Source organism: Bos grunniens, chromosome 18, assembly GCF_055505025.1.
Source record: "Bos grunniens cultivar Pamir isolate PY7600 chromosome 18, Bosgru_T2T1.0, whole genome shotgun sequence".
NCBI lineage: Eukaryota > Metazoa > Chordata > Mammalia > Artiodactyla > Bovidae > Bos > Bos grunniens.
The window spans coordinates 50715256-50742334 of NC_141182.1; the positions used below are offsets into that span (position 1 = coordinate 50715256).

The 27079-nt window shown below is 43.8% G+C and overlaps 1 protein-coding gene and 1 non-coding gene across 6 annotated transcripts; both read right to left on the bottom strand.

Moving 5' to 3' along the window:
• Positions 1-7824: 7824 nt before the first annotated feature.
• On the bottom strand, positions 7825-15582 carry LOC147353906 (uncharacterized). 5 transcript variants are annotated; one of them, XR_015146037.1, is made up of 5 exons: positions 15462-15569; positions 13252-13344; positions 9462-9954; positions 9260-9349; positions 7825-8398 (listed from the first exon to the last, which is right to left on the bottom strand). XR_015146037.1 is itself a non-coding variant. In XM_086352688.1 (5 exons), the coding sequence occupies exons 1-4, from the start codon at positions 15540-15542 to the stop codon at positions 9335-9337; spliced, it is 414 nt and encodes a 137-aa protein (XP_086208814.1). In that variant the 5' UTR covers positions 15543-15582; the 3' UTR covers positions 7825-8398; positions 9260-9334. The 5 variants fall into 5 exon arrangements, 4 of the variants coding, with proteins under 4 accessions (XP_086208814.1, XP_086208816.1, XP_086208813.1 ...); XM_086352688.1 differs by having other exon boundaries at positions 9462-9686; positions 15462-15582; XM_086352690.1 differs by having other exon boundaries at positions 9462-9932; positions 15462-15582.
• Positions 15583-17333: 1751 nt separating this feature from the next.
• LOC147353907 (U2 spliceosomal RNA) lies at positions 17334-17521 on the bottom strand. The gene has a single exon (XR_015146771.1). It is a non-coding gene; the product is annotated as a U2 spliceosomal RNA (small nuclear RNA).
• Positions 17522-27079: the final 9558 nt, after the last annotated feature.

The window sequence follows — 27079 nt, forward strand, 5'->3', positions numbered from 1 at the left end:
ACAATTATTAAAATAACTTGGAAGAATGACGAGCCTATTTGGACAGAGCAGTGGCCCCTCTCTCTCACCTGAAAGAGAAATTACAGGTGGCTAAGGAACTTATAGATACACGACTAGAATTAAAGCATATTGAGGAATCTTGTTGTCCTTGGAATTCTCCTAGTTTTGCTATAAAAAAGAAATCTAACAAATGGCATCTCCTAAAAGACCTTAGAAAAGTTAATGCATCTATGAAACCTATGGGTGCATTACAACCAGGAATCCCATCACCTACCACTATTCCTCAAAACTGGCATATTATTATTATTGATTTACAAGATTGCTTTTTTAATATACTTTTACACCCTTTAGACCGAGAGAGATTCGCTTTCTCTCTCCCTTATCCTAATCATATTGGACCTCATAAATGGTACCAATGGAATGTACTGCCACAAGGGATGATGAATTCTCCCACCATGTGTCAGTACTACGTAGCCAAAGCCCTTGAGTCTGTGAGAAAGCAATTTCCTAACTTTCTTGTTATTCACTATATGGATGATATATTGTTTTCGGCTCCATGTATCTTAGAAACTCAACACATGTTTGATATAGCTCAACTATGCTTTAAAAACTCTGGATTAATCATTGCCCCTGAAAAATTTCAAACCTCTACACCTTACCATTACTTGGGGTTTGTTGTTAATAGACAATGTATTACTCCCCAACTAACTCAGATCCGTACTGATAAATTATCAACCTTAAATGATTTTCAAAAGCTCTTAGGTGATATAAATTGGATTAAACCTTTGGGGAAACAGTGGAAACAGTGTCAGACTTTATTTTTGGGGGGCTCCAAAATCACTGCAGATGGTGACTGCAGCCATGAAATTAAAAGACGCTTACTCCTTGGAAGAAAAGTTATGACCAACCTACAGCATATTCAAAAGCAGAGACATTACTTTGCCAACTAAGGTCCGTCTTGGAGAAGCCAATGGCACCCCACTCCAGTACTCTTGCCTGGAGAATCCCATGGATGGAGGAGCCTGGTAGGCTGCAGTTCAAGGGGTCGCTAAGAGTCGGACATGACTGAGCGACTTCACTTTCATTTTCACTTTCATGCATTGGAGAAGGAAATGGCAACCCACTCCAGTATTCTTGTCTGGAGAATCCCAGGGACAGAGGATCCTGTTCGGCTGCCGTCTATGGGGTCGCACAGAGTCGGACACGACTGACGCGACTTAGCAGTAGCAGCAGCAAGGTCCGTCTAGTCAAGGCTATGGTTTTTCCTGTGGTCATGTATGGATGTGAGAGTTGGACTGTGAAGAAGGCTGAGCACCAAAGAATTGATGCTTTTGAACTGTGGTGTTGGAGAAGACTTTTGAGAGTCCCTTGGACTGCAAGGAGATCCAACCAGTCCATTCTGAAGGAGATCAGCCCTGGGATTTCTTTGGAAGGAATGATGCTGAAGCTGAAACTCCAGTACTTTGGCCACCTCATTCGAAGTGTTGACTCATTGGAAAAGACTCTGATGCTGGGAGGGATTGGGGGCAGGAGGAGAAGGGGATGACAGAGGATGAGATGGCTGGATGGCATCACTAACTCGATGGACATGAGTCTGAGTGAACTCTGGAAGTTAGTGATGGACAGGGAGGCCTGACGTGCTGCGATTCATGGAGTCTCAAAGAGTCGGACAGGACTGAGCGACTGAACTGAACTGAACTGAACTGAGGCATTGCTAATCATCAACTGAATAACCTATTTAATACTTTAAAAGGAGATCCTGATTTAAATAGCCCTCGTTCACTTTCTCAAGAGGCACGAGAGGAACTCTATTTGGTGCAAAATAAATTACAAAAACAATTTCCTACTCGCATCAAACTAGATTTACCTCTGGAATTGTTTATACTCCCCTCTCCTCATTCTCCCACAGGACTTCTTGCCCAACAAGAACACCCAGTAGACTGGATCTATACCCGTTTTAGGGGAATAAAGTCACTTACACCCTACCTTGATTTAATTGCTCTAATCATTATCAATGGAAGAAATAGGACTAAAACTCTTAATTGGCTCTGATCCTCATAAAATTATAATACCTATCAATAAATCTCAATTTGAGAAATCATTACAAACTTCTACTGATTTCCAAATAGCTTTTCTGGAATATTTTGGAGAAATTTCATTTTATTATCCTTCTGATAAACTGTGGGATTTCTTCAAAAATACTGAATTTGTTATTTCTCGCATTATCAGCTCACAGTTGGATCTCCTTGCAGTCCAAGGAGTCTATACCACAGGCCGAGGTTCTATATATAGATGGGACTGAAAACGCCAATTTCAGTCTGAATTTGGCAATAAGGAGTTCATGATCTGAACCACAGTCAGCTCCGGGTCTTGTTTTGATTGACTGTATAGAGCTTCTCCATCTTTGGCTGCAAAGAATTTAATCAATCTGATTTCGGTGTTGACCATCTGGTGATGTCCATGTGTAGAGTCTTCTCTTGTGTTGTTGGAAGAGGGTGTTTGCTATGACCAGTGCATTTTCTTGGCAAAACTCTATTAGTCTTTGCCCTGCTTCATTCCGTATTCCAAAGCCAAATTTGCCTATTACTCCAGGTGTTTCTTGACTTCCTACTTTTGCATTCCAGTCCCCTATAATGAAAAGGACTTCTTTTTTGGGTATTAGTTCTAAAAGGTCTTGTAGGTCTTCATAGAACCGTTCAACTTCAGCTTCTTCAGTGTTACTGGTTGGGCCATAGACTTAGATTACTGTGATATTGAATGGTTTGCCTTGGAAACGAACAGAGATCATTCTGTCATTTTTGAGACTGCATCCAAGTACTGCATTTCGGACTCTTTTGTTGACCATGATGGCTAATCCATTTCTTCTGAGGGATTCCTGCCCCCAGTAGTAGATATAATGGTCATCTGAATTAAATTCACCCATTCCAGTCCATTTTAGTTCACTGATTCCTAGAATGTCCACATTCACTCTTGCCATCTCCTGTTTGACCACTTCCAATTCGCCTTGATTCATGGACCTGACATTCCAGGTTCCTATGCAATATTGCTCTTTACAGCATCGGACCTTGCTTCTAACACCAGTCACAGCCAGAACTGGGTATTGTTTTTGCTTTGGCTCCATCCCTTCATTCTTTCTGGAGTTATTTCTCCACTGATCTCCAGTAGCATATTGGGCACCTACTGACCTGGGGAGTTCCTCTGATGTTGGGAGGGATTGGGGGCAGGAGGAGAAGCGGACGACAGAGGATGAGATGGCTGGATGGCATCACTGACTCGATGGACATGAGTCTGAGTGAACTCCAGGAGTTGATGATGGACAGGGAGGCCTGGCGTGCTGTGATTCATGGGGTCACAAAGAGTCGGACACAACTGAGTGACTGAACTGAACTGAACTGAAAAACGCCAAAGCTTCATTCTGGTCTCTTAAAGAATATAAAGTCTTTTATACTAAATTTCATTCTGCTCGACAAAATGAATTATATGCTCTTATTCAAATTATTTGCCTACATCCTTACCCCATTAATATAGTCTCTGACTCTACATATTGTTTTTGTATTAAAAAATATAAAAACTGTTAGGTAGGTAGAATAGGGAAAAGGAGTCCAAAATGGCGGTGGCTAAAAGACAAGGAAGGTCCAAGGACCAGAGTGAAGACTTCAGGCAGAACAAACAGCACTCCTGGCTAAGCCCAATTTGCATAGGGCAGGCCCAGGTGGAGGAAAAAAAACATATAAAAGAGGAGCCAAAGCGGTTTCTCACGGACTCTCTCTCCCGCGTGCATGAGCGCTCTCTCTCTCTCTTTCTCTCTCTTTCTCCCTCCCCCACGCACTTCTCCACTCTCTTCTCTTCGAGTCTTGGATTTTCCTCCTATCTTATAAATAAAATAGAGCTGTAACACTGATTTGCCTAAGAGCTGTAGCACGGTTTGTCCAAGACCTGAGAGCTGTGACGCGCTGAGGGCTTTAATGTCCGTTGCTCCAAATCTTTGTTGTGACGAGACAAAGAACCGAGGAACATACACTCGCGTGACAGAAACCTCCACCATAAACTCCAATCAACCTATTATTCAGCAATTCTTTTTCGAACTACAATTTGTTGTTAGACACTGCATTTCTCCCATTTATATTACACATATTCAAGCACATTCTTGTCTTCCTGGCCCCATGACTTATGGTACTGAGCAAGCTGATAAACTGGGTTCCTTTGCTACTCCAGAGGAACAGCATGCTCTGTTGCATAATAGTGCTGGCTCCCTACACCAGCTACGGAAAATCCCATACCGCCAGGCTAAAGAAATTATTAGTAATTGCTCTACTTGTAGACCTCTACATCTTCGACCCATCGCACAAGGTATTAATCCTCGTGGTTTTCAACCTAATGAACTATGGCAAATGGATGTAACTCATTGCCCTGAACTTTCTCCATCTTCTTTCTTACATGTCTGTATCGACACTAATTCTTCTTTTATTTGGGCCACACCTCTTTGCGGTGAGGCTACACTACATGTTGTAACTCACTTATTAGCTTGTTTTGCTGGAATGGGAACTCCTGCTGCTGCTGCTGCTAAGTCGCTTCAGTCGTGTCCGACTCTGTGCATCTCCATAGAGGGCAGCCCACCAGGCTCCGCCGTCCCTGGGATTCTCCAGGCAAGAATACTGGAGTGGGTTGCCATTTCCTTCTCCAATGCATGAAAGTGAAAGTGAATATAACTCACTTATTAGCTGGTTTTGCTGGAATGGGAACTCCTAGTTCTCTAAAAACAGACAATGGTCCTGCCTATATTTCTAGACACTTTAAACAATTTTTACAATCTTTTTCTATTAAACATATTACAGGTATTCCTTATAATCCACAGGCATAAGGCATAGTCCAACGAGCACATCACACACTAAAGTTGCAAATAAAAAAGTTTAAAAAGGGGGAATACACAGCAACACTACTATCTTCCTTATTTAAAGCAGACTTTACTACATCCCAACATAAGATATTTTCTAAACCTATAACTATTGTTAATACAGCTTCATTTGTTTTAAATTTTTTAAACTTACCACAGGGAAATATGCACAAAAGCATTTCGAGGAATTGACACTTCTCTTCCTCTGCCCATTTGGTACCAAGATGGGTTAACGAAAAACTGGAAATCAGGGAAACTAATCTTACAGGGAAAAGGGTATGCTTGTATTTCCCCAGTTGGATCCAAAGAACTCACATGGCTTCCTCTTCGGAAGATTCGACCAAAGGGGGCCCCCGGCCTTCAAAATGGAGACGGGACAACAAGGACCCCAGGAGGAAGAAATTCCAATACGGGCCATGGCAGCTCTAAAGATCTCCAGGAAGCACCATCCTCGGTGGCATCATCTTTATGATCTCCCCACTCGGGGACAAATAAAAACTCTTACTAATCGAGCTGAAAATTTGGTCTCTCAAAAGGGAACGCCTCGGAGTCCTGAATACATTCTCCTGGCAATGCTCAGTCTTTTGGCCTGTATCTCCCCTTGCTGGAGCTCTGACTCATCAAGTTTACATACCCAACCCCCCTCTACTGCAGGTCATAGAATGGACAGAGAAAAGACCAATCTTATCAACCAATGACTCCACCCATATGCCCGTCCCTGGAATGTGAAAGGCCCTCACACCCTGGGAAGGAGGGAAAACTACTTAACATCTCTTTAGGCTCTGAAGTCCTTCTGTTGTGCACAGGCCCAGCAGAATTGTGCATAAACATTAGCCGACAAACTTGGGCTTTCGCCCTGCCTCCCAAAAAGGACATTTGGACGTGGCTTGGATTATTTACTGCCCTTTCTTTGTCTGGGAACCACGTTTATACTACTGAGACTTTAGGGAAAGTGTTAGGGCAAGAGTTAGGTAAAGAACAAAGAACATTATGCAAAGGGTTTACTTATAAGAACTTTACATACACTCCTGTTCGTTGGGACTAATGTCAAGCCAAATCAGTAAAATTAATGTTTGTGGCTAACCACATAATTCTTGATTGGGGACCCCATGGTATGTGGTTCTCTAACTGCTCAGAAGAGGTTAATAGCACGGTGTGTGACTATGTTTCACAAGTGACATGGAAGGTCACTGACACTACGATGGAACATTACCTTGGCAAAGGACTTCTTGGGTGGCTTGACGGTGGATTAGCCCCACTTCGTCCTAGGATAGTCCTCGATAAACAGAGTGGGCCTGAACAATGACACATTTGGAAACTTGCTTCGAGCACAGAAGAACTTGAAACTTGGACTGGACATTTCACAGGGACCAGTCGTGGTCATAGTAACTATTTCTTTCGCTATAATCAGTCATATTTTATACAGGCCTGTGTCCCACTTCCTTTTGTTATAGCCATAGGAAATTTACAATTTAATAAGACTATATGTTCTGTACTGTGTATTAATTGCAAACTATATGCTTAACTCCTCTATCTCTTTAAGAAATGATTCTCTTTTGATTCTTCCATCTCGACGTAGTTTGTGGTTACCAGTAAATCTCCAACGACCCTGGGAAGAAGGTCCCATGGCTGGACTTGTTTCCAGATTACTTCAATTTTGTGTTACTCCTGTTCATTTTAATCATAGTGCCTACAACTGGGAACAAATCAAATTTCATTTTACAAATATAATAAAATAGGGAGAATTGTCAGGAAGCATTTAACAGGAGGCTTCCTGTGTGCTGTTTCGGATCTGTCATGAATCCTCTGTCCCTTATTAATTCCTGAATATTCAGGAATTAAGTGGAGTAGCAAAATTACTCTCCAGGGCTTAGGAATGCATGCATTTCCTTCGTTAGTTTTTCCATATGGTGATAAGTAACTATTTATGACCCTCTTCCTTTTTATGACCCATACAGTAAAAGTGATTATTTACAACCCTCTCTCTTTCATATGGATGACCTCATGTTTCCTTGAGAACTTGTAAGTTTTGATTTTATCTCTGCTGAAAATAGCTATCTTGTAAGACAGTATAAATACCCACACAATGTTGAATAAAACACCTTTTCTCCATCAGAGCTTTGGTCCCCATGTCTTTCTTTCTCTTTCTTTCTCTCTCGGGCTAATTCTCTGGAGCGCAGAGATCCGTCGTGCTCACTCTCCTGCCCAGGCTTCTAAGACCCTCTCGAGAAGGCGCCCTCTGCCTTCACCCCCCTCAAGAGGGCACCAGGTGCCTTTGTGAGCGATGCAAGCCCTGTGTCAAAGGACTTTATTGGTTTTCTATATAAACCAAGGAATATCAGCCTCTTTCTCTCTTTTACTTTCTTATCGTCGACTCCAGACCACCAGGTTCCAGTCCATTAAAGGACCTCAACATATTACTCATTTGATAATACTGCCCATGTAATTTAACCTACCAAATGAATCTAATTAGCTTAATCTCTCTCTTTGTCCTGTTTCAGGGCCCCTTTGAAGCATCCCAGAGTTAGCTAGGGGTCAAGAAGACTTCATTAGAATTTGATTTAGGAAGTTTTGTTGAAAATATCAAAAGGGGTTCAAACACTAAATCAGAAAGAATCATTCATCAGTGTGAAACAATGGTTATTCACTTTGCCAACGGTGGTGGATGGTCACTTAGCTTGCTGATATGTTACAATGAGCATATACTGAGGCTCAGGGTCTAGTGGAAGTCGACTCTGCCGTCTTGGCCTTGGTTCTATCATGTGAGTGTATGCTCCTCGGTTCTGCCTCGTCACAACAAAGATTTGGAGTGATGGACATTAAAGCCCCCTCAGCGTGTCACAGCTCTCGGGTCTTGGAGAGACTGTGTTAATAGCTCTCAGGTCTCGAACGGACCGTGTTATAGCTCTTAGAAGAATCAGTGTCACAGCTCAGTGTTACAGCTCTATTTTATTTAGAAGATAGCAGGAAAATCCATCTTTGAGACATCAGGGCACGTTGATCCAAAGACACGAAGAGATGAGCGCCCCAGCGAGTGGGAGAGAGCGAGCGAGCGAGAGCGAGCGAGTTAGCTTCGGCTCCTCTTTTCATATATTTTTTTCCTGTGCCTGTCCTATGTAAATTGGGCCAGTCAGGAGTGGTATTTGTTTTACCTGAGGCCCTCAGTCCGGTCCTCAGACCTTCTTTTGTTCTATTTCCGTGGGCTTTTCTGTTCCTTATCTTTTAGACACCGCCATTCTGGACTCCTTTTCCCTATTCTAACTACCTAACATTACCCCCTCAAGAGATGGAAGGCCCAGTTCTTTGGGAATAGGGGCGTCGAGGTCTTTCTGGCTACTTCCTGCTGAACTGGGACGGCGAGGGGTATTGGGCCTCCCCCTCTTGCTAGTCCCAAGCCTCAGAGTCCTTATAGCGGTGTCCATCTCAGGGTGAGTGATATTTTCCGTGGTCAGCTGTAGTTTTATATCTTTGTTGAACTGGCACTGCATGTTGTAGCTGGTTGACCTGGGAAGAGTAAAAACAGGTTAGACAATTGATAGTACATGGAACAATCATAAACATCATCAATACGGCATAACATGGACTAGTAGGGACATTGGTCAATTTTAAATTCACATGGCCAGGATGGCTCAAGTCCCTCCTTGTTTAGGGATCAGAAGATCTATCTCCTGTCTGTTTTGGAGTACAGTCTCTACCAAGCTGTGTTGGCTCTTTAGAGCTATCCTGAGAAATCTTATCCCCAGAAACCAGATTTTGGGGGTGTTCATTAGAATGGCACTCATTGGTAGTCCTGAAGAGGTATCTGAGATCTCCCAGGGGCTATCAGGTGTATTGAGTGTCCTCTTCTGTTTTTTTCCACGGCCTGACTCAGGTTCTTGATGTCTCACCACAGAAAGAATCCAGTGAGAGACAAAGTGATAGGTAAGAAGTGGATTTATTCCTAGAGAAACACTTCCCACAGACAGAGTGTGAGCCATTACAAAGGGTGAGCACAACGGCCTGGAAACGTGGTGTGGTTAGTTTTTATGGGCTGGGTAATTTCATAGACTACTAAGTGGGAGGATTATTCCAACAGTTTTGAGGAAGGGGAGGGGATTTCCAGGAGTTCGACCATGGCCCACTTTTTGGTCTTTGATGGTTGACCTCGGAACTGTCACGGCACCTTGAGTGTGCCATTTAGCTTGCTGATGTGTTACAATGAGTTATACCAAGGATCAAGGTCTAGTCAAGTTGACTTGTCGGCCATCTTGGACCCGTTTGATTTTAATTCATTTATGTTGTGCCCTCGGGATATGTCAAAGGTTGTGCCCTGCCCTTTCCCCTCCTGTTTCAAAGGAGCCTCAGAATATTCACCTGGGGACTTACCCAGATGCTGGCCAAGGTGTCTCCATGTCCCCGATTCTTTCTCCTTCCTCCAAATAATTCTTTGGAGCAGAAACTTCAGGCTGACATAGGCTGGAGAAAGAAAGAAACTTCTTTAAGGTGAAGGTGGCCTCCCCAGCTTCTAGGGTGGTCCTCCTTCACCCTCCACTTCTGACTCAGAGCCCCCACTGCCTAGATGCAGTACCTGGTATGACGAGCTCAGCCTTCTTGACAAGGGTCCCGGACCACCTGGCCTCTGAAGGAATCTTCCGACCCTCTGCCTTCTCAAAAGAGCCTGGCGTGGAGGAATGACCTCGGAGAGTCTGATCAAGCCAGGGGACCCCCGTGGGGCTGCCCCTAAGTCAACCCCACACCGATCGCCCAATTTGTTGCCAAAATCCAGCCTCTGTACAGTGGTGCAGGTTGAAACCTTTAAGGAAGAGTTGGGTGCAGTAGAAAGAAATTAGCTGTACTGTTTGGCCAGGCAAAGAGGGCCACAGCAGGCAATGCCTTAAGACTGTGTGTCCCAGCCTGGTGGTGGTAGTGAGGAGTCTCACACTGTTTACCGAGCCGTGGTCAGTGGTGAGGTAAAGAAGAGGCAACGTCATCAACCTTCTGCTTCCAAGTGGTCTGGGGTTGACTTGCTTGTGGGCAACATACAGTTAACTTCCTCCACCTGGTAGGGGTTTGAGTATCTGCTAAACAGTTCACAAATAAGGCACAGAACAATATCTATAGACCTGAGGAAGAACTAAATAAAGGTCCTTGACTTTGTCTAATGGCTGAAAGTATTATTATTTTGGCTTGTTTGACTGTTTTCCTTTTCTTTCTGTATTTTCTCACTTCTCTGATTAAATTTATTCTTTTAAAAAAATTTTTACTTTTATTTTCTGGCCGCGTCGCAAGCAAGTAGGATTCTCGTTCCCCAACCAAGACCAAACCTGTGTTCCCTGCAGCGGATGTTCAGAGTCTTCACCCACTGGACCCCCAAGGAAGTCCCCAAGTTTATTCTTTGATAAAAGATTTTCTACAGACAAAAGGCAGGCAGAAGACTCGGCTTGGGCTTTATTCTGGGAAAGCCTCCTAGGGTCCTGCCCGGTCACCATCTGCCCCTTACCCTGCTCTCTGCCCAGTTGGAGTCTCAGTCAGCACAGAACCAGGCAGAAGACGACATGACAGTTTGGTAATCCTTTATCTCCAGGGTCAAGTCTACTCATTGCCAGGAAGGCACAGTTGGTGTCTTGCTTAGAACAGCAAAAGTTCGATTTCTAAATGTTTGCCAGTGTTGGAGGAAATCACAGTTTAGTGGCCACCACAGGAAGCCAAGCTGGTAATCTGTGTCTCCTGAAACCTGTTATCATGTTAGGGATGTCTCCCCAGTTTTAAATCAGTCCTCTCTCTTAGACAGAGGCGTCAGTATTTATAATTAATAAGGATATCCAAATCTCTACTGTTAACTTCCTTCCATGATGTGTCTTCTTTAACAATAATATACGATGTCGTCTTCTAAGATTTTGGAAAGATAGCATAGATTCTGAACAAATATATAAAAAGAAATTAAACCGTAATGGCTTCTGCTATTTGGCGACCAAACATCTGTTTAAAGATATATATGATATTGTTTTACGAACGATTCATGTTTAACGAGTTGCTATCTTATGTAGTACAAGTATCAGCATCCCTTGGACTGGGCAACCTAACAGTTCAAGGGTTTCAGGGCTTGTTTCGTTCCATATATCATTAATTTATCTATGAGAAACCCACGGAAAATATATATTATGCATACAAACATAATATATATATATATATCTACTATATATTGTATTATGCATTATATATTATATAATATGATATATATCATGTATGTTATATACATGTTTGTGCGTGTGCTCAGTCGCGTTCGACTGTGACCCCATAGACTATATAGCCGGCTAGGTTCCTCTGTCCATGGAATTTTCCAGGCAAGAATAATGGAGTGGGTTGTCATTTCCTACGTCAGGAGATCTTCGTGACCCAGAGATTGAACCTGCATCTCCTGCATCTCCTGTGTTGGCAGGAGGATTCTTTACTACTGTGTCACCTGGGAAGCCCCATATATATATTACGTATATATATTTTTAGTATACATATTATTATAATATATACCAGACACTGGTATGTATCTGGTACATGTATATTGCTTTGACTTTCATTTTCTTTTCCATTAAGAGTTTTGTTCTTTTACTTCCTTAAAAATCTTTTTTTCTAGTGGTATAGTTGATTTACAGTGTTGCGTCAGTTTCAGTTATACCGCAAAGTGAGTCATACATATATCCACTCTTTTCCAGATTCTTTTTCCATATAAGTCATTACAGAGTACTGAGTAGAGTTCCCTGTGCTATACAGAAGGTCGTTATTCCTCATCTATTTTATATATAGTCGTGTGTACATGTCAACCTCAGTCTTCCAGTTTATCCCTCCCCTCCTTACCCCAGGTAACCATCAGATTGCTTTCTACATCTATAATTTTATTTGTTTTGTAGATAAGTTCATTTGTATCCCTTTTTCATTTCTCAGTTGGTGTGCTTTAGATGCTTTTGGTTAGATAAAAGAGTAAACATAATCTATTAAGTGGGAGAAAACAGTGGCAAATACTATATGATATCACTTACATGAGGAATACCACAAACTAGTATATGTAACAAAACAGGGAATGTCCATCTCTGGGCTTCAAATGTGCTTCCGCTGAGCTTGTGTGAGGCTGAGATGTGTGAGCAAGTGAAGACCGCTGTGAGACCACAGCGGAGGCTGAAGAGGAGCCAGAGCCAAGGGAGGGGAGGGGAGCGCGGGAGAAGAACCTAGAACACGAGGGCACAGGATGAGTAAGAATGAGGAAGACTGTGGTAGGCAGAGCCCAGAAGGAGCTAGAAAAGCCGGGAAGCAGGGACGAGTTTAGAGGGCAGGGAAAGAAGAGCGGGTTACTGTCCTCGGGGAAGGAAATGGAAAGTGGGCGTGAGGGCGGGGCTGCTTGTGCAGTTTCAGTTCTTGAGGCAAAAAGAGGCCTCAGTCACATCTCCCGCTGTTGGAACTGCCAGCCTCCAGGCCCCCCTTGGGAAGCACAGAGCTTGTTGGGGTCCACACCGTCCACACTTCCCTTCCCAGAACGGTGCTTACACTTTGAGGGCTCCTCGGTGGCGTGGAGCTTCTCCTTCCCTCTGTTCTCACCCAATTCTCTCCCTTGCCCGGTCCCCCGCACACCCCTGACTCCTCTCAAGGCCCCATGGCTCCTCGCCCTCCCAACAGGTCGGGATCAGCCCGCCCCAAACTCCCAAGTTGGCACCCACAGGGCAGATGCCCATTAAAGGTTCATTTGGCAGGCCCCCTCTGTTGACCAGATCCCCAGATAGAGTGGGCCACTTCCTGGCCAGCCAGATGCCCTTCCCCAGCGGACTGGATGACCCTGCTGGGTAAGAGCATACAGTCCAGGACATCACAGAAAAACCATCCCTCCAGGGAGAGGTCTTCGGGCTACATGGGGCCATCCGCATTCAGCCATGAGGGGGAGGACAGAGGAAACACACTACTCCTCTGGGAGTATCTATCTACTCCAGCCTAGGAGGAAGCCCAGAAGCCCTTTTGTAACCTCTGCCCAGCAGTAACCTAATAAATAAAGCCTGTGTTTCTCAAAGAGGCGGAAGAAATGAAAAGCCCTCCTGCCCCCACAAAAACCCCCAAACATAGTTCACAAAGATAGTATAGATCCCAAATGCATATAGATGTAGAAATAGAAATCAAGCCACAATCACTTCTGTTGGTTGATCACCCATCTTTTCAAATATATATATGCTCTTTTTTTTAAAAAATTTCGTGACCATCCAGTTGCATGCCACCGAAGCTATCTTGTGTAGTACAAATATCAGTATCCTTCTGATTGGGTATGGCATCAACCAGTAAAAGGGTTTCAGGGCTTGCTCCATTCCACATGTTGTTAAAATAACTTTTATAAATTTTGTTACCTTCTGTGCGAGAAATTCAGCCCCCACCTGCTCTGGGACTTTCATGACCTTGTCCATGATCAGCGAAACAAGTGAACCCTCTCTGGCTTCTTCCTGCTGGACAAGAGGAGTCAGTATTTATAATTAATAAGGATATCCAAATCTCTACTGTTAACTTCCCTCAATGATGCGGCTTCTTTAACAATAATATATGATGTCGTCTTCTAAGATTTCACAAAGATAGCATAGATCCAAACAGATATATAAAAAGAAATTAACCTGTAATGGCTTGTGTTGGTTAGCGACCAAACATCTTTTTAAAGATGTACATGATATTGTTTTATGAACAATTCACGTTTAATTGGTTGCTATCTTGTGTAGTATAAATATCAGCATCCCTTGGACTGGGCAACCCAACAGTTCAAGGGTTTCAGGGCTTGTTTTGTTCCATATATCATTAATTTATCTATGAGAAACCCACGGAAAATATATATTATGCATGCAAACATAATATATATATCTACTATATGTTGTATTATGTATTATATATATTATTATATATATCATGTATGTTATATACATGTGTGTGTGTGCGTGTGCGTGTGTGTGTGTGCTCAGTCGTGTCTGGCTGTGACCCCATAGACTATATAGCCCGTTAGGTTCCTCTGTCCATGGAATTTTCAAGGCAAGAATACTGGAGTGGGTTGTCATTTCTTAGTCCAGGAAATCTTCGTGACCCAGAGATTGAACCTGCATCTCTTGCATCTCCTGTGTTGGCAGGAGGATTCTTTACTACTGTGTCACCTGGGAAGCCCCATATTATATATTATATATATATATATATTTTTTTTTAGTATACATATTATTATAATATATACCAGACACTGATATGTATCTGGTACATGTATATTGCTTTGACTTTCATTTTCTTTTCCATTAAGAGTTTTGTTCTTTTACTTCCTTAAAAATCTTTTTTTCTAGTGGTATAGTTGATTTACAGTGTTGCGTCAGTTTCAGTTATACCGCAAAGTGAGTCATACATATATCCACTCTTTTCCAGATTCTTTTTCCATATAAGTCATTACAGAGTACTGAGTAGAGTTCCCTGTGCTATACAGAAGGTCGTTATTCCTCATCTATTTTATATATAGTCGTGTGTACATGTCAACCTCAGTCTTCCAGTTTATCCCTCCCCTCCTTACCCCAGGTAACCATCAGATTGCTTTCTACATCTATAATTTTATTTGTTTTGTAGATAAGTTCATTTGTATCCCTTTTTCATTTCTCAGTTTGTGTGCTTTAGATGCTTTTGGTTAGATAAAAGAGTAAACATAATCTATTAAGTGGGAGAAAACAGTGGCAAATACAATATGATATCACTTGCATGAGGAATTTAACAAAATACCACAAACTAGTATATGTAACAAAACAGGGAATGTCCATCTCTGGGCTTCAAATGTGCTTCCGCTGAGCTTGTGTGAGGCTGAGATGTGTGAGCAAGTGAAGACCGCTGTGAGACCACAGCGGAGGCTGAAGAGGAGCCAGAGCCAAGGGAGGGGAGGGGAGCGCGGCAGAAGAATCTAGAACACGAGGGCACAGGATGACTAAGCATGAGGAAGACTGTGGCAGGCAGAGCCCAGAAGGAGCTAGAAAAGCCGGGAAGCGGGGACGAGTTTAGGGGGCAGGGAAAGAAGAGCGGGTTACTGTCCTCGGGGAAGGAAATGGAAAGTGGGCGTGAGGGCGGGGCTGCTTGTGCAGTTTCAGTTCTTGAGGCAAAAAGAGGCCTCAGTCACATCTCCCGCTGTTGGAACTGCCAGCCTCCAGGCCCCCCTTGGGAAGCACAGAGCTTGTTGGGGTCCACACCGTCCACACTTCCCTTCCCAGAACGGTGCTTACACTTTGAGGGCTCCTCGGTGGCGTGGAGCTTCTCCTTCCCTCTGTTCTCACCCAATTCTCTCCCTTGCCCGGGCCCCCGCGCATCCCTGACTCCTCTCAAGGCCCCATGGCTCCTCGTCCTCCCAACAGATCGGGATCAGCCCGCCCCAAACTCCCAAGTTGGCACCCACAGGGCAGATGCCCATTAAAGATTAATCTGGCAGACCCCCTCTGTTGACCAGATCCCCAGATAGAGTGGGCCACTTCCTGGCCAGCCAGGTGCCCTTCCCCAGCAGACTGGGGGACCCTGCTGGGTAAGAGCATCCAGTCCAGGACATCACGGAAATTTTTTTTACCTTCTGTGTGAGAAATTTAGCCTGCACCCACTCTCGGACTTCCACGACCTTGTCCACGATCAGCGAAATAAGTGAAGACATGGCGCAAGCTCGAGTTGTGGGTGTTCCTCTCAGAACACACCCTGAATTTATATCCTCCGGAAGACGTCGTGGGAGGTGCCCGCTTCACAGAGGAAGCCCAGGGGGCGGGGTTTTCAGAGAAGAGCTCCATGCCAATCAATCAAGGCCCTGGTGCGGGAGATCTGTGGGTTGAGTGTGTGTGTGTGTGTGTGTGTGAATATGTATCCATATATGTCTATTTGTGTGTATGTATGTAGCTATGTGCCCACATATGTGTGTGTACACGGGTGTGTGTGTATGTCTGTGTATTTGTGTGTTTATATCTATTTGTGTGTGTGTGTGTGTGTTTCTATGTGTTTTGCATCTGTTTCTGAAGGGAGTTAGCGACACGCAGGCACAAATCTCCTGGCCCAAAGGAGTCCCAGGGAAGAGGAGTGGGTGGAGAAAGGGTCCAGGAAACCAGGTGGAGAAGGAGATTGGAATCCTTTGGGGCTAAAAGGGCAGACTTTGCGCAGGAGTTGGGGGATGTCAGGACCCTGGAGGAGACAGAAGTCTTGAGCAGAGGGTGCAGGCGATTCAAAAAATGAAGGACATGAGCAGTGGGGATGCGGGCCAGAATAGGGTTCCTGGACTCCAGCCCTGGGGAAGTGAGGGAACGGCTTGGGGTAGGGCCTAGAATGTAGGACAAGAGGGCAGGATTTCCAGGTTCCAGCTGGAACCAGGCTGAGAAGGGCAGGGTTGCTCTCAGAGGGGGTCTGGTTGGGGCCTCCAGCTTCTGGGGGAAGCCCTGCAGGAAAATGAATGTCCACATGGGGGCGCCAAACGTTCTTCCATGGATTTGAGAGATGGTGAAATGTGTGAGTAGGTGAAACTGAGGCCACATGGAAGCTGCAAAGGATCCAGGACCCAGGGAGCGGAGGGTATAGTGGGCAGAAGAATCTAGAATACAAGAAGTGGGAAGGGGAGAAAATGGAGGATGGGGCAGGCCTAGGAGTGTGCAGAGCCCAGAATGATCTAGAAGAGCGGGGGAAGGGGGACGAGTTTAGGGGGCAGGGAAAGAAGAGAAAGTTGCTGTCCTGGGGGATGGGAGGGGAAAGTCGGGGTGAGGAATGACTCTGCAGAGATGAGATTACTTGTGTAGTTTCTGTTTTTCAGGCAAAAAGAGGCCTCAGGCGCATCCTGCCCTTTGGAACCGCCAGCCTCCCTTGGGAAGCTCAGAGCTTGTTGGAGTCCACACCATCCACATGCTTCTCTTGTGGGGACGGTCCTTCCACTGGGAGGGTTCCTCTGTGGTGCACAGCTCCTCCTTCCCTCTGTTCTGACCCTATTTTATCCCTTGAAGACTGGCTCCCGGGCCCTGTGCCCCCAACACTCCTCTCAAGGCCGCCCTGGCGCCTCTGGGCCCTCTGCTCATATGGGGAGCCTGCCTCCCAAGCTCCCAAGTCTACACTGTTCAAGCAGTCTGAGCGCGGGTTGGAAAAGAATTTCCAGACACAGGGCATTTCAGAAGGGAGTGAGTTTATTAAAAACAAAGAGCAGAGAGAGAGTGGGCACCGCGAGCGCAGCTGGCTGACAACTGCTGACAGACCAGGGTGAGTCGACAGTGTTCATGAGTTAATAGCCACGTTTTGTAGCCTTAAAACAAAGAAAATTTCTGCTGAAAGCTTGGCATTAGGTGAGTGGCTGGGACGCTATAGGGTGTTTAATGGAGTGGGCATCTGCCTAATTGGGAGTCAGGCAGCTTTTTAGTTAGTATTAGGGGGTTTTTCAGAGAAGGCAATGACACCCCACTCCAGTACTCTTGCCTGGAAAATCCCATGGACAGAGGAGCCTGGTGGGCTGCAGTCCATGGGATCACTAAGAGTCGGACACGACTGAGCGACTTCCCTTTCTTTTTTTTTTTTTTTTTTCTTAGTGTCCTCGGATAGAGGACGTATCAGATATTAAACTGATAAGAACAGATACTACACTTGATCTTAGCCAAAAGGCCGAGAAGCGATCTGACTTCCCTTTCACTTTTCACTTTCATGCCTTGGAGAAGGAAATGGCAACCCACTCCAGTGTTCTTGCCTGGAGGATCCCAGGGACGGGGGATCGTGGTGGGCTGCCGTCCATTGGGTCGCACAGAGTAAGACACGACTGAAGCGACTTAGCAGCAGCAGCAGGTGGTTTTTGGCAACAGTTATAAAGTGGGACAGTCAGCTTTCGAGGTGACTTTGGTTCTGGGCTCTGCTTCTGTGGCCTTGGTGCAAGACCTCACACCTGTGCCCTGGGGCAGGATTCAGTGTTCTCCCCTCTTATTAATGGGCCAAATCTTTGGCCCCTTTATACCCTGCTCATGTCTAACTACCTGCCTATCCTCTCTTGCGACGTGGGGACCCGAGTCATTGGGGAAAGGGGCAGAAACTGCTCTGGCTTCTTCCTGCTGGACAGGAGGGTTGTGGGGTCCTGGTCCCAATGCCCACACTGTCAGGGTGCATTTTTGGAGGGAGATGAGAGTCTGTGGAATGAGAAAGCTGCTTGTTCTAGCATAGTCCGCGTGTCAACCAGCTGGTATCCTTGTTGCATCAGCATCTGGAGATTTTATTTGTATTCTAGAAGAAACAAACTTAAAAAGAAGGTTAGAGATACACGGCCTGAAGATTAATAGAAGTAGAAAAACTGCCGAGGGGCTTAAAAGAGGGGCTAGTTAGGAGAACCAAGGCCAGACACTGGTCTGTGATGTTGGGGCTTCTCTAGGTAAGAGAAGATGCAAGAATTGGGGTTCATGAAATCTTTACTTGAAAATGTCTAACTACCTGAAGACCTGTCCTGCCAGTTTTTCTTAGAGCACACAACGCCTCATTCATGATTTCTACCCTGAATTCCTTTCTGCGGGTGTAGAAGGTCAGCAGCTGTAGTGGCTCCTGATTTCATCTTTGTAGAGGCAGATGGCAAGTGCCAGCTTCCAGCCTCATACTCCCTTCATGGCCATAGATTTGAGCACGGTTTTGGGGCCATATTGTGATCATTTTGTCCCATGATGTTAGGAATGCTCGTCTAGCAAAGATATATTAGGAATGCTCATTCCCAGGTCTAGCAAAGATGTTTTGATTGTCCACTCAATGTGCTGTTACTGGATTAGGCTACGAAAGTAGCAAAAGTCCTGGATCATATCTGCCTTACTAGTAGTCTCTTATAGTGCATGAAAATATTCCTTCTTTTGGCTTCTTCTCATACTTAGAGTTACATTATTATAATCATTGATCTCATATGGAACGATAGATCATCCTTTTATTAGAGACTCAGTCACACAATTGGTAATGGAAAAGACAACAATTCTGTAAGATAAGCAATATAGAAAGCAATATAGCTAGCAGTAATAGTAACGTCACAAGGAAGAATTTAAGAGCTTCTATTAGGGGTAGCCCAGTATTTACCTGGTCGTCTGACTTAGTTTGTTGAATGACCATAAGCTGGTGTTAATCCTCTGGTTGTAGATCATGGATCATCTGCTCTTTATCCAAAGGTTGATTATGAAGTTAGTCTTCAGAAACAAACTTAGAATGTCGTCTTATTAACTTAATTAAATTTTATAACAACAAATAATTATTTCAGAAGTGAATCTTGATAAACACTAACCTTAATTAACAAAACTAGGATTTAATATTCAGTGAGACAAATTTTTTTCTACCATTACCCTAATTTTTATTAAACACATCCAAGGTAAGGAGCAATGGCTGCGCTTTGCTGGAGCAGCCGTGAAGAGATACCCCATGCCCAAGGTAAGAGAAAACCAAGTAAGACGGTAGGTGTTGCAAGAGGGCATCAGAGGGCAAACACACTGAACCCATACTCACAGAAAACTAGTCAATCGAATCACATTAGGACCACAGCCTTGTCTAACTCAATGAAACTAAGCCATGCCCATGGGGCAACCCAAGATGGGCGGGTCATGGTGGAGAGATCTGACAGAATGTGGTCCACTGGAGAAGGGAATGGCAAACCACTTCAGTATTCTTGCCTTGAGAACCCCATGAACAGTATGAAAAGGCAAAATGATAGGATACTGAAAGAGAAACTCCCCAGGTCAGTAGGTGCCCAATATGCTACTGGAGATCAGTGAAGAAATAACTCCAAAAAGAAGGAAGGGATGGAGCCAAAGCAAAAAGAATACCCAGCTGTGGATGTGACCGGTGATAGAAGCAAGGTCCGATGCTGTAAAGAGCAATATTGCACAAGAACCTGGAATGTCAGGTCCATGAATCAAGGCAAATTGGAAGTGGTCAAACAAGAGATGGCAAGAGTGAATGTCGACATTCTAGGAATCAGCGAACTGAAATGGTCTGGAATGGGTGACTTTAACTCAGATGACCATTATATCTACTGCGGGCAGGAATCCCTCAGAAGGAATGGAGTGGCCATCATGGTCAACAAAAGAGTCCGAAATGCAGTACTTGGATGCAATCTCAAAAACGACAGAATGATCTCTGTTCGTTTCCAAGGCAAACCATTCAATATCACAGTAATCCAAGTCTATGCCCCAACCAGTAACACTGAAGAAGCTGAAGTTGAATGGTTCTATGAAGACCTACAGGACCTTTTAGAACTAACACCCAAAAAAGATGTCCTTTTCATTATAGGGGACTGGAATGCAAAAGTAGGAAGTTAGGAAACACCTGAAGTAACAGGCAAATTTGGCCTTGGAATATGGAATGAAGCAGGGCAAAGACTAATAGAGTTTTGCCACGAAAATGCACTGGTCCTAACAAACACCCTCTTCAACAACACAAGAGAAGACGCTACACATGGACATCACCAGATGGTCAACACCAAAATCAGATTGATTATATTCTTTGCGGCCAAAGATGGAGAAGCTCTGTACAGTCAACAAAAACAAGACCAGGAGCTGACTGTGGCTAAGACCATGAACTCCTTATTGCCAAATTCAGACTTAAATTGAAGAAAGTAGGGAAACCCACTAGATCATTCAGGTATGACCTAAATCAAATCCGTTATGATTACACAGTATAAGTGAGAAATAGATTTAAGGGCCTAGATCTGATAGATAGAGTACCTGATGAGCTATGGAATGAGGTTCGTGACATTGTACAGGAGACAGGAATCAAGACCATCTCCATGGAAAAGAAATGCAAAAAAGCAAAATGGCTGTCTGGGGAGGCCTTACAAATAGCTGTGGAAAGAAGAGAAGCGAAAAGCAAAGGAGAAAAGGAAAGATATAAATATCTGAATGCAGAGTTTCAAAGAATAGCAAGAAGAGATAAGAAAGCCTTCCTCAGCGATCAGTGCAAAGAAATAGAGGAAAACAACAGAGTGGGAAAGACTAGTGATCTCTTCAAGAAAATCAGAGATACCAAAGGAACATTTCATGCAAAGATGGGCTCGATAAAGGACAGAAATGGTATGGACCTAACGGAAGCAGAAGATGTTAAGAAGAGGTGGCAAGAATACACAGAAGAACTGTACAAAAAAGATATTCACAACCCAGACAATCACGATGGTGTGATCACTGCCCTAGAGCCAGACATCCTGGAATGTGAAGTCAAGTGGGCCTTAGAAAGCATCACTACGAACAAAGCTAGTGGAGGTGATGGAATTCCAGTTGAGCTATTTCAAATCCTGAAAGATGATGCTGTGAAAGTGCTGCACTCAATATGCCAGCAAATTTGGAAAACTCAGGTGGCCATAGGACTGGAAGAGGTCAGTTTTCATTCTAATCCCAAAGAAAGGCAATGCCAAAGAGTGCTCAAACTACCGCACAATTGCACTCATCTCACAGGCTAGTAAAGAAATGCTCAAAATTCTCCAAGCCTGGCTTCAGCAGTATATGAACCGTGAACTTCCTGATGTTCAAGCTGGTTTTAGAAAAGGCAGAGGAACCAGAGATCAAGTTGCCAACATCCACTGGATCATGGAAAAAGCTAGAGAGTCCCAGAAAAGCGTCTATTTCTGCTTTATTGATTATGCCAAAGCCTTTGATCGTGTGGATCACAATAAACTGTGGAAAATTCTGAAAGAGATGGGAATACCAGAACACCTGATCTGCCTCTTGAGAAATCTGTATGCAGGTCAGGAAGCAACAGTTAGAACTGGACATGGAACAACAGACTGGTTCCAAATAGGAAAAGTAGTTCGTCAAGGCTGTATATTTTCACCCTGTTTATTTAACTTCTATGGAGAGTACATCATGAGAAACGCTGGACTGGAAGAAACACAAGCTGGAATCAAGATTCCCGGGAGAAATATCAATAGCCTCAGATATGCCGATGACACCACCCTTATGGCAGAAAGTGAAGAGGAACTCAAAAGCCTCTTGATGAAAGTGAAAGTGGAGAGTGAAAAAGTTGGCTTAAAGCTCAACATTCAGAAAACGAAGATCATGGCATCCGGTCCCATCACTTCATGAGAGATAGATGAGGAAACAGTGGAAACAGTGTCAGACTTTATTTTTCTGGGCTCCAAAATCACTACAGATGGTGAGTGCAGCAATGAAATTAAAAGACGCTTACTCCTTGAAGTTATGTCCAACCTAGATAGCATATTCAAAAGCAGAGACATTACTTTGCCAATAAAGGTTCGTCTAGTCAAGGCTATGGTTTTTCCTGTGGTCATGTATGGATGTGAGAGTTGGACTGGGAAGAAGGCTGAGCGCCGAAGAATTGATGCTTTTGAACTGTGATGTTGGAGAAGAATCTTGAGAGTCCCTTGGACTGCAAGGAGATCCAACCAGTCCATTCTGAAGGAGATCAGCCCTGAGATTTCTTTGGAAGGAATGATGCTAAAGCTGAAACTCCAGTACTTTGGCCACCTCATGTGAAGAGTTGACTCATTGGAAAAGACTCTGTTGCTGGGAGGAATTGGGGGCAAGAGGAGAAGGGGACGACAGATGAAGAGATGGCTGGATGGCATCACTGACTCGATGGACGTGAGTCTGAGTGAACTCCGGGAGCTGGTGATGGACAGGGAGGCCTGGCGTGCTGCGATTCATGGGGTCACAAAGAGTCGGACACGACTGAGTGACTGATCTGATCTTATTAAACACAGCCAAGACTAATTTGCTTTTAATATTTTTGGTCTGTTGACTGTAGATGTCATAGGTCTGTCATCAGTTTTTGTTGAGGTGGATTTTTTCTTCTAGAGTTCCCACTATACTTTGAGATTTCTTTGAGACAGGCTTTTTATTTACCTGATAAGGTTGTTCCGGATGTCTGGCTCTAGGTGAATGATTACACCATCGTGGTTATCCGAGTCATGAAGATCTTTTTTGTACAGTTCTTGTGTGTATTGTTGCCACCTCTTCTTAATATCGTCTGCATCTGTTAGGTCCATAGAATTTCTGTCCTTTATTGTGCCCATCTTTGCATGACATGTTCCCTTGGTATCTCTAATTTTCTTGAAGAGATCTCTAGTCTTTCCCATTCTATTGTTTTCCTCTATTTCTTTGCATTGATCACCAAGGAAGCCTGTCGTATCTCACCTTGCTGTTCTTCGAAATTCTGCATTTAAATGGGTATATCTTCATGACCCAGACAACCATGATGGTGTGATCACTCACCTAGAGCCATCTTGGAATGCGAAGTCAAGTGGGCCTTAGGAAGCATCACTACAAACAAAGCTAGTGGAGGTGATAGAATTCCAGTTAAGCTATTTCAAATCCAAAAAGATGATGCTGTGAAAGTGCTCTACTCAATATGCCAGCAAATTTCAAAAACCCAGCAGTAACCACAGGACTGGAAAAGGTAAATTTTCATTCCAATTCCCAAGAAAGGCAATGCCAAAGAATGTTCAAACTAGCGCACCATTGTACTCATCTCAATCACTAGCAAAGTCATTATCAAAATTCTCCAAGCCAGGACTCAACAGTACGTGAACCAAGAACTTCCATATGTTGAAGCTGGATTTAGAAAAGGCAGACGAACCAGAGATGAAATTGCCAGCATCCGTTGAATCATGGAAAAAGCTAGAGAGTTCCAGAAAAACATCTACTTCTGCTTTATTGAGTATGCCAAAGCCTTTGACTGTGTGGATCACAGGAAACTGTGGAAAATTCTGAAAGAGATGGGAATATCCGACCACTTTACCTACCTCCTGAGAAATCTGTATGCAGATGAAGAAGCAGCAGTTAGAACCGGACATGGAACAACAGACTGGTTCCAAATTGGGAAAGGAGCCTGGCGTGCTTCAGTCCATGGGGTTGGAAAGAGTCAGACACGACTGAGCAACTGAACTGAACTGATTAACATAATAGTGAATATTTCCCAGTTTACAAGAGCCTGAAACTCATATAGTTTACTTTTTCTTGAATTCAGAATCGCTTGATTTATAAACGCTTACTTTAGTGTATGTGTTTTAGTCGCTCAGTTGTGTCTGACTCTTTGCAACCCAATGGACTGTAGCCCACCAGGCTCCTCTGTCCATGGAATTCTCCAGGCAAGAATACTGGAGTGGGTAGCCATTCTCTTCTCCAGGGGATCTTCCCGACCCAGGGATTGAACTTGGCTCTTCTGCATTGTGGGCAGATTCTTTTCCATCTGAGCCACCAGTGAAGCCCTACTTTTCTTTCAGTTCACATCAGTTTAGTCTCTCAGTCATGTCTGCCTCTTTGCAACCCATGAATCGCAGCACGCCAGGCCTCCCTGTCCATCACCAACTCCCGGAGTTCACTCAGACTCACGTCCATCGAGTCAGTGATGCTATCCAGCCATCTCATCCTCTGTCATCTCCTTCTCCTCCTGCCCCCAATTCCTCCAAACATCAGAGTCTTTTCCAATGAGTCAACTCTTTGCATGAGGTGGCCAAAGTACTGGATTTTCAGCTTTAGCATCATTCCTTCCAAAGAAATCCCAGGGCTGATCTTCAGAATGGACTGGTTGGATCTCCTTGCAGTCCAAAGGACTCTCAAGAGTCTTCTCCAACACCACAGTTCAAAAGCATCAATTCTTCGGCGCTCAGCCTTCTTCACAGTCCAACTCTCACATCCATACATGACCACTGGAAAAACCATAGCCTTGACTAGACGAACCTTTGTTGGCAAAGTAATGTCTCTGCTTTTCAATATGCTATCCAGGTTGCTCATAATTTTTCTTCCAAGGAGTAAGCGTCTTTTAATTTCATTGCTGCAGTCACCATCTGCAGTCATTTTGGAGCCCCAAAAAATAAAGTCTGACACTGTTTCCACTGCTTCCCCATCTATTTCCCATGAAGTGATGGGACCAGATGCCATGATATTTGTTTTCTGAATGTTGAGTTTTAAGCCAATTTTTTCACTCTCCTCTTTCACCTTCATCAAGAGGCTTTTGAGTTCCTCTTCACTTTCTGCCATAAGGGTGGTGTCATCTGCATATCTGAGGTTATTGATATTTCTCCCGGCAATCTTGATTCCAGCTTGTGTTTCTTCCAGTCCAGCATTTCTCATGATGTACTCTGCATAGAAGTTAAATAATCAGTGTGACAATATACAGCCTTGATGTACTCCTTTTCCTATTTGGAACCAGTCTGTTGTTCCATGTCCAGTTCTAACTGTTGCTTCCTGACCTGCATACAGATTTCTCAAGAGGCAGGTCAGGTGGTCTAGTATTCCCATCTCTTTAAGAATTTTCCACAGTTTATTGTGATCCACACAGTCAAAGGCTTTGGCATAGTCAATAAAGCAGAAATAGATGTTTTTCTGGAACTCTCTTGCTTTTTCCATGATCCAGCGGATGTTGGCAACTTGATCTCTGGTTCCTCTGCCTTTTCTAAAACCAGCTGTAACATCTGGAAGTTCACGGTTCATGTATTGCTGAAGCCTGGCTTGGAGAATTTTGAGCATTTCTTTACTAGCCTGTGAGATGAGTGCAATTGTTCGGTAGTTGAGCACTGTTTTGCATTGCTTTTCTCTGGGATTGGAATGAAAATTGACCTTTTCCAGTCCTGTGGCCACTGCTGAGTTTTCCAAATTTGCTGGCATATTGAGTGCACCACTTTCACAGCATCGTCTTTCAGGATTTGAAAGAGCTCAACTGGAATTCCATCACCTCCACTAGCTTTGTTCATAGTGATGCTTTCTAAAGCCCACTTGACTTCACATTCCAGGATGTCTGGCTCTAGGTCAGTGATCACACCATCGTGATTATCTGGGTTGTGAATATCTTTTTTGTACAGTTCTTCTGTGTATTCTTGCCACCTCTTCTTAACATCTTCTGCTTCTGTTAGGTCCATACCATTTCTGTCCTTTATCAAGCCCATCTTTGCATGAAGTGTTCCCTTGGAATCTCTAATTTTTTTCAAGAGATCTCTGGTCTTTCCTATTCTGTTTTTTTCCCCCTATTTCTTTGCATTGATCGCTGAGGAAGGCTTTCTTATCTCTTCTTGCTATTCTTTGGAACTCAGCATTCAGATATTTATATCTTTCCTTTTCTCCTTTGCTTTTCACTTCTCTTCTTTCCACCGCTATTTGTAAAGCCTCCCCAGACAGCTATTTTGCTTTTTTTCTTCTTTTCCTTGGGGATGGTCTTGATCCCTGTCTCCTATACAATGTCACGAACCTCAGTCCATAGTTCATCAGGTACTCTATCAGATCTACGCCCTTAAATCTTCTCACTTCCACTGTATAATCATAAGGGATTTGATTTAGGTCATACCTGAATGGTCTAGTGGTTTTCCCTACTTTCTTCAATTTAAGTCTGTATTTGGTAACAAAGAGTTCATGATCTGAGCCACAGTCAGCTCCTGGTCTTGTTTTTGTTGACTGTTTAGAGCTTCTCCATCTTTGGCTGCAAAGAATATAATCAATTAAATAGAGCTCATTGACAAATTAACCTCAACAATATTATCCAAATCAAAGACACACACTGAGACATGCATATATCTGGACAGACAGAGATCCCATAGTTTTCCACTTGAGATTTAAAATATCTCTTTGCCCCCTTTTCCCCCTTGGCTTGAAGTTCTACTAATTAGCTCTCAGCTGGAGTCTCAGACAGAGTGGGCTGTGTATCTCAAGGACATGAAAAGAGTTAACTTCAGTTTTTTTTCCTAGGAATGTTTTTGCTTCTCAGGCAGGGTCAGAACTTGAAAAACAAAGTATCTTAACAAGCTAGCTTTTTCCTAATTGCACGTGCAAAAAGAAATAGTTTTGCAATTTCAAAAAGATTTCATTTTAGCCAGTTTGTTTTTTTTTTTCTGGATTCTAAGAATATCATGGCTATATTGTCTTTTTCCTTTCTGTGGTAATGGTCTTGTAGCTTAAATTTTTAAATTGGAGAGTGTTCAAATTCACATAGGCTCTGGTCACAGGTGTGGATTGACTGATAAGGTGTTGTCCTAGCAGGGATTGTTCCTCTGGGATGGCGGGGTCTTGGTTTGATTAGAAGAATCTGAAGGAGTAGGAGAACTTGCAGGAATAGGGGAAGCTTGGTTCTGTTCCCACTTCCTTCTCTCCCACCCCACTGCCCCAAGAGACAGGAGGAGTTAGAAGGGGATTCTTTAGAATTTTAGAAGCGTTTTTTCCAGGCTTTTGATTATAGGAAAAACTCCTGGACCAGGAGATCTGGTGGAGGGAGAGACAGAGGGGGATG